The 12388-nt window shown below is 34.6% G+C and overlaps 1 protein-coding gene across 1 annotated transcript in view; it reads left to right on the forward strand.

The window, feature by feature from the left end:
- LOC140147552 (solute carrier family 25 member 3-like) overlaps positions 1–9197 on the forward strand; it is a gene marked incomplete at its 5' end in the record, with an annotated part of 12733 nt that extends 3536 nt beyond the window's left edge. The window contains 4 exons of the mRNA XM_072169333.1: positions 1580–1761; positions 3440–3612; positions 5515–5625; positions 7203–9197. Of these exons, the coding sequence (XP_072025434.1) occupies positions 1580–1761; positions 3440–3612; positions 5515–5625; positions 7203–7372 (636 nt within the window). The remainder of the gene's footprint in view (positions 1–1579; positions 1762–3439; positions 3613–5514; positions 5626–7202) is intronic.
- Between the last annotated feature and the right edge of the window lie 3191 nt (positions 9198–12388).

Here is a 12388-nt window from a genome sequence, read left to right on the forward strand (position 1 = left end):
GCGGATCTAGTTGGTGTAACCAGTTAACAGTTTGGGGTCTACTTTCGAAGGAAAATAATTACCACCTGTAATTTAATTTTCAGGTGATAATTTCTAGATTTTGGAGGATAAGTATCAATTGATATTCCCCATTTATTTTGAACCTCAAGAAGATGTCCTGCTGCTGAAAGGCCCATTCAGCGATTTGCTTATCTGGAGGATCGTAAAAATCATCAGATTTTGGTATCATTGACATTGTCATAGATGTGCTAACTTATCATGCTAGTGTTTCAGCCAAAAACGGTGTAAGACACAAAATAAGACATTTACACGTATCTGTGTATGGGGCTTCAATATTGTCAATACTACTGTTTTCTTTGGTTTTTGCCAAATGTGTCATTTCAAAAATACCAAATGGCAATTTGAATTACTTATCCTTCACTTCTAAGCAATTTATAAACAATTTAGATTTTTTTACACTTGCACTGGGACCACTGAATGGTACTTTAACATGCCCTCTGAAGGGTGTGGTAAGGCTTAGTTGTATCCATTCTGAAGAATTTGGACTGTATGAAGTCTTCAAAATACAGTATGGCAATCTCATGGGAGAGGTAAGTTAAGCACATGGCTTGCTTGCATACATACATATAATAGTGTTCCATTTCATCAAGATCGTAGTGGTGCTGGTTTATATCCAAGATATCAGAATTGGGTCACTTCCTCCAGGACGACAACCGTACAGGGCACATCATAGCAGTACCTGGATTGTGAATCAAGCCTCAAAATCTTAATTTTATTTTGGGGTCTACTTTCGAAGGAAAATAATTACCACCTGTAATTTAATTTTCAGGTGATAATTTCTAGATTTTGGAGGATAAGTATCAATTGATATTCCCCATTTATTTTGAACCTCAAGAAGATGTCCTGCTGCTGAAAGGCCCATTCAGCGATTTGCTTATCTGGAGGATCGTAAAAATCATCAGATTTTGGTATCATTGACATTGTCATAGATGTGCTAACTTATCATGCTAGTGTTTCAGCCAAAAACGGTGTAAGACACAAAATAAGACATTTACACGTATCTGTTTATGGGGCTTCAATATTGTCAATACTACTGTTTTCTTTGGTTTTTGCCAAATGTGTCATTTCAAAAATACCAAATGGCAATTTGAATGACTTATCCTTCACTTCTAAGCAATTTATAAACAATTTAGATTTTTTTACACTTGCACTGGGACCACTGAATGGTACTTTAACATGCCCTCTGAAGGGTGTGGTAAGGCTTAGTTGTATCCATTCTGAAGAACACAGGTACTCTCATGGTTCATTTATCCAATTCTAAATGTACCATGGGGAGAGCGGAGGTCTAAATTTAATCTACAAAACTTTTTTTTCCAAACTAATACGTAGTCAACGATTACATTCTCTGTAATAAAGCATCAGATTATCTCATGTTTTCAGTGTATATACGTATACATAATGAGAAATTTTCTTTTTTCCAGTGCCCTTTTGTTGGTCCGTTCTTTCTTTCTTTTTTTTTTTTTTTTTTGTGGCTGCTATGAATGTTAACAATATTTTTGTTCTGTTGTCAACATCACAGGAATATTGTTACCGTTATCGCATAACTCTATATCTTCTTGCAAGTGCTAGCGCAGAATTTTTTGCTGACATATTATTGTGTCCTATGGAAGCATTGAAAGTGCGCATCCAAACACAACCTGGATGGGCGATGACATTACGAGAAGGTTTGCCAAAGCTGTGGGCAGAGGAAGGAATCAGAGGGTAAGAGATATTCATAAGAATTAAATTTATTGCTCTCACCAGGTTTGTCGCAAGTCTATTAAAGGAGGATTTCGTGATCCTAGCATCCTCTTTTTATGACATTTTTCAGTAGATATCCACGAAAAAAGCTTAATTCCAAAATTTCAGTTGATTCCGATATTGCGCTTATGCAGTTATGCATGATTATGTGTATTACACTGCTCCATAGACAATGTAAGTAATTTCGCTCTGGTGCACCAGAACGAAATTCAAATTTGATATTTTTTGCTAAACTAATTAATCTGCAAGAAATATTTGGTACATAAACATTATGTAGCCAGAGGTATCCAGTGGTGTAAAAATCTCAATTTTTTGGGAAAAGTGGGGGATGAGGCTGTGGATCACTTAAATGCCCCTTTAATAGTGAATTCTATCAGAATAATCTTTCTTGGCCACAATGAAAAATTTACCTCAGCCCTTCTTTGGTAAAGACTTTGCTAATTTATATGCACCCATCTATAGATAATGTATCTTTGACATTGGAGTATCACGGTCACATTTGGCGCACCAGGGACCTCCAAAATGACTAAAACACATAATAAATTACCTACTTTGGGTGCTCACAACAGAATTTGAAGCCAGATTCTGAAAATGTGATAAAAGGTTTAGCCAGAATACAGGCTTACAGCTTTTTATATGCTCAGAAAAGGAGGTTATGAGCTACTTAAGGGCTGGGGTATGAACGTTTGGACAGTATTTATTTTGGGACATTAGAGCACATCAGACATATCGAATTGCATTCTGAATACTGAAGAATGTCATTCTGATATCAAATAATTTTGATTTTTGAAATTGCAATTTAATACACATTTTATGGCAAATCATTAAAATTGATATTTTTGATATTTAACAGTTCTTGAAGTAAACTTTATAAATCTGATGATTTATACTTAAAGTGTATGTAGGTGGGATGAAAAGCCGACGATTAATTGAAAATTTTGACCTTTCAGATTGAAGATATGGATTTTTTTCCCAAAACACCAAAAAAAATTAGGTCTTTTTGGGGGAAAAATCCATGTCTTCAATATGAAAGGTCAAAATTTTCAAATGACTGTCGGCTTTTCCTCCCTGCTACATACACTTTAAGAATATATCATTAGATTTATATAATTTACTTCGAGGACTGTTATATATCAAAAATTTGAAAACTATCAAATTTTTATAATTTGTCATGAAATTTGTATTATATTGTGATTTTCAAAAATGAAAATTATTTGATATCAGAAAGACATGCTTCAGATTCAGAATGCAATTCGATAGGTCCGAGGTGCTCTCATGTCCCACAAAAAATACTGTCGAAATGCAATAAACGCTCATTTTAGATCCCTTAAGTTGGTCAAAATCACCAGTTGATACTTGTGAATGCTAAGAAAAGGGTACCAGGTCCATCTTCATAGGAGCCATTTCTGGAAAAACAACATGGACTGTGAGACCAGTTTTGTGTCTTCCTTGTACCCACATAAGATTATTCTGATGGACTCCAATTCTGAGAGGGTATGGGGTGATTACTCAAAAATACACTTGATCCCCTCTATCTTAGGAAAGAGTAAACTCTCAGCAGCATGTGATTCATTTTTGACTAAATTAAACCATTTGTCTGAAGTGTAAAGCAAAAATGACTATGAATTGGCTGTTTCAGATTCTACAAAGGGCTTCCTCCATTATGGATGCGTCAGATTCCATACACAATGATGAAATTTGCCTGCTTTGAGAGGACTGTAGAAGCTCTGTATAAATATGTGGTACCAAAAGCAAGATCAGATTGCTCCAAGTCTGAACAACTTGTTGTGACCTTTGTTGCTGGCTATATAGGTAAGAAAGTGTGAGGGAATGCTGGATGTGTTTTTTAATAATGTGGTGTAAATGACATATCGTCAGCCTGCTACAATATATGCCCAAGTCATTTTTTGTAATTTTGAGAACAAAGTATAAAATATGGTTCAAGCATGCATTAAGGGATCTGGAATGAGTGTTTCGACAGTATTTTTTGTGGGACATGAGAGCACATCAGACATATCGAATTGCATTCTGAATACAAAGAATGTCTTTCTGATATCAAATAATTTTCATTTTTTGAAATTCACGATATAATACAAATTTTATGATTGATACTTTTCACATTTTTGATATATAACAGTCCTCGAAGTTAATTTTATAAACCTAATGACATATTCTTAAAGTGTATGTAGCTGGGAGGAAAAGCCCGTTCGATCAATTGAAAATTTTGACCTTTCATATTGAAGATATGGATTTTTTCCCCAAAAGACCTAATTTTTTTTGGTGTTTTGGAAAAAAAAATCCATATCTTCAATACAAAAGGTCAAAATTTTCAATTGATCGTCGGCTTTTCATCCCACCTAAATACACTTTAAGTATAAATCATCAGATTTATGGTTTACTTGAGTACGGTATTGTTATATGTGACCGTACATACGACATGAGCCGTAAATGTCCTCAATTGATTCTGAGTTACAGTGTAAAATGGGCATGAAGGTCGTATTCATAGGTACCTCAATTTGGTGCTACGTGTACCTCATTTAATGAGATACACGTAGCACCAAATTGAAATACCTATGAATATGACCTTCATGCCCATTTTACACTGTAACTCAGAATACAATTGAGGACATTTACGGCTCATTCGTGGTGTACGGTCACATATATCAAAAATATCAATTTGTAATCATTTGCCATAAAATGTGTATTACATTGCGAAAAAAAATTTATTTGATATCAGAAGGACATTCTTCGTATTCAGAATGCAATTCGATATGTCTGAAGTGCTCTAATGTCCAACAATAGATGTCCAAACGTTCATACCCCACCCCTTAAACATATATGTATTCACCACAGACCTTCATTTTTAAGGAGCTCTATAGCTCTGGAGCTCCTCGGAGAGCTCCTGACAACATTTCAGGAGTGCTATTTATCAAGCTCCTTGTTTCTTGAAAATATCATGTTTTAAATGCTGGGCATTGTAAATTGAGCTCCTTGTTGAGCTCCATGATAAAGTTGGTCGAGTGATTAATAGAAATGAAGTTTCTAGAAATGAAGGTCTGTCACCAATCTTTGCACAAGAACAAATGATAATGAGACAAATTTAAGAAAATAATCAGAAATAAAATAATTCAGGTGATTACGTTACTGATTCATGCTTGAACCATATTTGTTAACTTTGTTTTCAAAATTACAAAAATCACTTGGGCAATAGTGAACAGTAAAGACCAATCATGCAACACTCCTGAATGTGTGTGCACCTGTATTACCATTATAACTTATAGTTGAATTCAGAGTACATAACTAGGTACCAAAAACATTGTTTTTGAGCATCTTCAAACTTTTATGTTTATATTACCAGGAAAAAAGACAAATCAATTGTAGCACTTTCAGTGGTCTCGCATTTCCTCTATTATTTCTTTTTACAGGAATGGATAAGTTTCTAAATATGGATTCTGAATTTTTACCTTTCTTCCTGGCTGAAGAATGCATTATCATCTGTTTAAAAATAATTGCTGCTAAAGAAAATTGGCAATTTGCTATTTTAAAGTATTAAGTAAAATACATGACTCGCGGTCCCGTACATTTTACATTCATGCATGTATTTGTTGTGTACCTTTAATTTATTTGCACACATGAAATATATTGGAGTCTCTGTCCATAAAAATGTCTTTGTACATATGCAACTTAAAATATTGTGTTACATTTTTCTTACAGCTGGTGTATTCTGTGCTATTGTGTCTCACCCGGCTGACACTGTGGTATCTAAGCTGAATCAGGATAAGGGTAGTACAGCTGTAGAAGTAGCTCGTAAGCTGGGTATGGCCGGTAAGTTGATATCACTGTGATCACCACATAGTCCTGATTAAAACCATCCGCGTCTGCATCTCTTTGTATACATATATTCTCCAGAGGGTGATTTTACCGATTTATCTACAGTGAAAAGACATTTTCGCCTACACTCACTCAGCGAATCTTGTGAAGCGCTTCATATGTTAGATACATTTTTGTAGGAACTGGGGTCTTAGGCAGGATTTGAAGGTTTGGGTGTGTAAATTCAAAAAGCTGGGTGTGTAAATTTAAGATTTGTGTACAAAGTACAGGCCATGCGGGCAAAAACTGGGTGTGTATCTACAAATTTGGGTGTGTAAAACAATCCCGACATGGCTAGCTGTCTAAGCCCTTGGTGTCTAGTATTCTGTATAGTCAATATAATATGCAATTATCACGAGGACAAGAAAAAATTGGGAACGATTTCTTCTGAATAAGGGATGTCGCCACCAACCTTCATCTGTATACTAACCCAAATCTTTTATTTTTAACAATTTCTAATCCAACCACAAACTGTAATCCTTATCTTAGAACCATGAGCAGAGACATAGACAAGAGGGGACAGGGATACAGTGCCTTCAAAAACAGCTGCAAATTTGTAGTAAATGAGCCCCTTTTGTTTTCAGTTTCTCTGTGGAGTTAGACAGATTTCCCTGTAGTGTAAATAGCAATTTTATTCCTTGGACTGACCAGACGCAGACAGTTTGGAGGTTATGCTCCGGCCTTGGGATCATTCCACTGTCTTGTTGAGTAGTTTACCAGATTTCCCTGTAGTGTCAATGGGTAATGAGTCCCTTCTGTTATTAGTTTCTCTGCGGAGTTAGACAGATTTCCCTGTAGTGCAATGGGTAATGAGTCCCTTCTATTATTAGTTTCTCTGTGGAGTTGGACAGATTTCCTTGGACTGACCAGACAGTTAAAGGTTATGATCCTGTCCTTAGGATGATTCTACATGTATGTACTGTCTTGCTCAATAGTATTCAGTTAAGTCGGTATTATGCAAATATCACATCGCAAATATCACCATCTCCAAGAAAAATATAGTAAAGAGTTGTAACCACCACCAGAAGTACAAAATGTATGTACTCTCCTATCTCAAGTGACATTTTGCAATACACATGTTTGCTTCTCATATCAAAATCGCTGGACTATACTAAAATGCAGCAAACCTTTTACGAGCGCGACTACCGTGATGTTGCAAATTCGGCGCTAACAACGCGTACGGCGCACAGTTCATTCATAAATTTCCACTCAGCAACAATATATCGCCTTAGCAGCCAATCAGAGACAAGTGCGTAACGCAGTATATACGCTGATGTATCCTTACAATACGCCACTGCCTAAGGTTTTCTGCATTTTAGTATAGGGTGTGATTTTTCTGTATTTCGATTTTTTAAATTTCCCCACATTTTTTTATGCAAAAAAAAAAAAAAAAATTTCAGGGAAGTGAGTTTTTTATGCTTTAATTAATGCTTTGAATTTTATTTCATGAAATCCATCCCCTCTCCTTGAAAACAGAACATGAAATAGCTGACTGCCCACCTTTAAGCTTCTGATTATATTCTTTTTTCCAGGTTTATGGAAGGGTCTATTCCCACGTATCATCATGATTGGTACACTGACTGCCCTGCAATGGTTCATCTATGATTCAGTCAAGGTCTACTTCAAATTGCCACGCCCACCACCACCTGAGATGCCAGAGAGTCTAAGGCTTAAGCTAGAGGCCAAAGAAGCAGCAAATTAGATCGGGTCTAGAAGAGACCAATCTTTTCTTCCAACCATATCCTTGCTGTACATTGTATATCTTGGTAGAGATGACATCTAACATATCCATAATCCTTTTACAATGTTTTCCTTTGCATAAAGTAATACCTTTCTTTTCCTTTTCTTGATTATCTATGCAAGTGATACTGAAATAATGAAGTGGATTAATTGGCCCTCAACATGGACTTTGCACTCTGAAAGTGAAATATTCATTGAATTTGACACACACAGAGGCATACCGGGGAGGGGGTCCCTGGTTTGAAATACAGGAACAAAAGGGCTCTAAATACCAGAAAAATATGATGCACCAGGATAAAAAATAAAAATAGTTGTAATGGCCACATTAATTTACTAATTTTGGCCCATTTTAGCAATTTTTGTTCCTGATGGTATTGTATGTTTTATTGCATATATTGTCAAAGGAATACGGTTTAAAAGAAAAGAGAAAATGCAAGAACTTTTTCTCTAAACCCCTTCCACTTTTTAGATTCTTGAACACCGTGGCAAAAAATATTTGGGGTCAACAATTAACATTTTTATTCAGTCTAAAATATTTCCGGCCTGTCAGCAGGTATATTTAAAAATATTTCCCCCGCCCCGGCTCAGTGGTCCAGGTATACTGCGATAGTACAGTCTTTGAATCATCAGAATTGGATGCTTAAGTTGTATGTTAGTAAGGAATACAATATTTTTTGATAGAATAATGAAGATAATTATATTTAATTAGAAGGATGAATACATGTAGAAATTGTTTCCAGTTAAACTGGATTGATTTTAAATCATTATTTTTTAATTGTGATAATTTTAAGCTTCTTAAAAATTGGGTTTATGAATTCTATATACTGAAAATGGGATATATGTCATGTTACATTATTTTTGTGTTCCCAGTAGATGCCATGGCAATAACAAGATATACATGTTAATGAAGACCAATGTAAAGAAGTTTAGTGTGAAAAAGTTCCAGATTGGCAAAGTGCAAAAAAATTAATGGTGCTATAAGTTCCACTTTAACATTAATCACAACAAGAAGATTTGTCATGATAACTGGTGCATGTCCTTATCATGTTCAACTTAATTATGAAGCATGAATTATTATTCATTAAAATTACACCTGATCATATCCATCAACATTATGAATTTATGACAAAATGTATGACATATAAAGAGTCCCGAGTCATATACTTCTCTACTGATTGTGATTAATGCATGGTACTGTAAGTTAATATGGATAACATGATGATGCTTGGAGCTTAGATGATGGAGTGTGTTGAGTGTCAATTGCAATTAGGAATGAGCGTATTATTGCTATGTGATACAAAACAGAACGTTACAATTCTGTCAGGTGGGCGAGATTGCTGAATATTGCTCCATCTATATAGATGAAATGTATGTCTCAAACATTTTGCACAAAAGCTATGTGCTATGCATTTTTTTCAGTATTAAAAACAAGCTACATAGAATTTTTTACTTCTTGTGTTTGTAGCCATGGGGATATTCCAGTTTTTGTTCATTCCTTCAGGCTTCACACAATGGATTAACATGTTTCTTGAGCAGAAATTAAGAGAATATGAATTTTGTGTCATGTATTAGGCTACTGTTTCAAATTCTGTTAGGTTTCCTATTCAGTGCATCAGCACTATCTTGCACTCAGGGTTTTCAGAGGGAAGTTGAATAGATAAGTTATCACAACACTCCCACCAACTGAAATCGTTGGATGTAAGACATTTTTTATGCGTAGCCTTATCAGCTTGCACTTCTTGGTTTTTGTTACATTTGCACACTTCACTATAGAAGTCTAAGGCATAAAATTTTTTTCCAAAATTGTGTGATCAAAAGTGATCAAAATTGAGTAGCATTTTGCTGCATGATACCGGCTATGTCCAACCATGGAAGAAAGAGATAAGAAGGAACCACAACGAACGCATTCACTTTGTACACTCCCTTTACCGACATTTAATTGACATTGTTATTCATGAGGATTTACTTTGATCAATACCCCGCGTTAAATAGGTGATTGGTATTGTACTCCATGTATTTGCATGTCTTCTGGAGCGTGTCTGAAGGATGATTTGAACTAATGACCTTCCGTGCAAGCACTTTATAGGATTTTCTCTGGTGACGTGATCATCGGTCATTGATGGCCTACATCTTTTTCTTCCATTTCGCCCAATTTTCCCGAACTTTGATGATTTTTTTCTCAGAGTTGGCAGTCTTTGGCACTGAAACGAAGTTAGCTAGTTACGATTATACACATATAAACTATTAAATTAAACAGGTTTCATGTACCGGACTCAACCGGAACATTGTACATTATTTAAGAATATTTTGCATCTATTTTTCATCGAAAAAGTCACCAAAATCTTACCTTATTTGTTAAAGATGAAACTCAGCAAAAAAACGGCCGATTTTGATGACCTTTTCGATGTTTTAAAGGACATTTTCTACATAACACGATCAAGAAAACAGTTTGACTGTAGATCCCAAAACAAAGCTACTATTCAAGTTCAGAGCATCAGTGAAATTCCATAATCTTACTTCTGGGTAGCGTTGGTTTGTTCTTGGATGGGTTTGTTATAGTTTTTTTCCAGTAATTATTTCGCCAAGCATCGATCGCGGTAAATGGATCATACATGAAAGTAAGTACCATTGATAGCTTTTATTTTCATGCGTCAATAGATATGCGGATTAAAACTTGGCCGATCGAAGTCGTTGTGGTTCCTTCTCATCTCTTTCTTCCATGGTCCAACGCTGCACCGACAGAATACTTAGCTTGCAAGAATTTGCATGATCACTAATCTGTTGCATACATAATATTTGGAGATGTTGATGTTCTGGTAAATTTTTCATATCATGACCAAAAAATCTGTTTACCAATGTATCTGATGCTGAAAATATATGAAATGAATACACTAATGTAGAATTGTACTAGTATTAAACTGGACCCTGTTTGAGTCCCCCCACTTATAAGCTGAAATATAATATTTACTCATATAAGGCACAAAAGCATATATAATATATTAGATACTTTTTTAGAACTTTTCATGTGTGTTCAATGCCAGTATATTTTTCAAAACACCTGGAACAGCTGAAAATTTAATTTTCATTTCATTTATTACACTTCACCACTGGCATACAAATATTAAAGACAAATAAATATGTTGTTTAACCTTATTTTTTGCAATTTGAATGAATTCAAGAATTTTTAATGACTGAATCTCTAGCCACTAGGCTAAAAAACAAGTTTGTTTTCTGTGTTTTTTTAAAGCATTTTGTTTTGTTTTTATTTGAGAAATCAAGAAAAAACTATGATATTTTCAATCAAAAAATGAATGGCACAATTTTTTTAAAAGATTTACTCCTTACGATATATTTGTTTTACAAGCAATATGAAATCTTACGGAAATCTTACTTTCATTTTAATTGAACGTTACGTTCATTTTTAGTTATTGTATGTGATACTGTTTAGTAATAAAAAGGACATTGTTCTAGTCCATATATGCTTTAATGACCTTTTGAAAAGCAATTAAAAAAACTGCATGTAATTATGGTTTAGAAAGCAAAACATCTTAGTTCCTGGTTGTTGTAAGGTCATGCTTTACACAAACCACCAAACACATATGATGCCTATAGTATACATTATAATGACAAGAAATGTTCAAAACAGGAAGTTTTTTGTAGCTGTGATATGGGCCTTCCTTCTTCCTCCTATTAGGTCAAAAAGTAGTATGTCTCAAAACTGCCGTGTTTTGCAGTGGGCATTTCAGAGAAATTGATCGATATAATTTTTTCCCTATTTTTTTATTGTTTACAAAAATGTTTGTAAAAATTTTTTTTTTTAATTGAAGCGTTTGTTAGAAGAATCATATAATTAACACTTAATACTTAATGTTTCATTATGTGTTTTAAAATGTCAAGTTTTGAAAGTTCTAAATATTTCAACTTTTCTTATTCTTAGTTTGACTTGAGTTTTGAGTCGGGGTAGGTAAAAGCTCATTCTGTATTGAATTTAAAGTCTTGGTATGATTTGAGACATACTTTTTTGGCTGCCTAACATGTTTACTTCAAATTGTTAAGTTTTGTTGTCTTATGATGTAGGTATCATTTCCAATTCCATAATATTCCCCATTCTTTGATTTACTCAACAAGAGTAATGTTGATTAGTGTTACAAAGTTGCAAAATCAATTCTGATGGACTTGGTAAACTGCAGAAGAAATATATTGCATTTCAACTTCAGAGATATCCCTTTAACTCTTCAGCAGCTGTTATATATAAACATGTAGGCGGGCATGTAGGTCAGTTTGCAATACACATTGTACACAAAAGAGGTACCTTTGCTTGTGGATATTGTACAGTGCATGCCACAAAAAGTCATTCATTTGAATTGAAAAAAATATATCTGTGAATGTGACATGCAACATAACAAAATGGGCTATTCCAGTTGAAATCCATACACCCAATGGTAGACATGACTTTAATCTTCACACAGGGAGTGTGAATTTCAAATGGGGTTAGTGACTCCATTTGAAATCTACACCCCCTGTGTAGGAGATTAAGATCATGTATTCCATTGGGTGATGGATTTAAGTGGAATAGCCCATTGTGACATCAAAGCAAATACAGAACTGAAAGTTATTGTTGGATTGTAATTGCCTTTTATCTTTGTTTTATTGACCTGCATAAAAAATCCAATTATGTATAATGATTATGTCCACTCCAAAGTGAAGTAATTATTAGTTGCACACTATATGTGCAGTGAGAAACAAATTAGCGTGATTAATGGTGCAATAGAAGTATAGTAAGTGAGCAATTGACTCAATGTACAAATAAGTACCCAGAGGTGTATTTCACTTAATTTGCTATCTTTCGTAGCCCGAGTAACTGTTTGCAGTTTACGAATACCCTTTACGAAACTTAACAAAGGGTCATTGCAGTAAATCCTTATATTTTACTTATGAAGGGTAGCAACCCGGGCCAGCGGGCACACATGTAAAGGTG

The sequence above is a fragment of the Amphiura filiformis genome, chromosome 3 (assembly GCF_039555335.1).
Source record: "Amphiura filiformis chromosome 3, Afil_fr2py, whole genome shotgun sequence".
Classification (NCBI taxonomy): Eukaryota; Metazoa; Echinodermata; class Ophiuroidea; order Amphilepidida; family Amphiuridae; genus Amphiura; species Amphiura filiformis.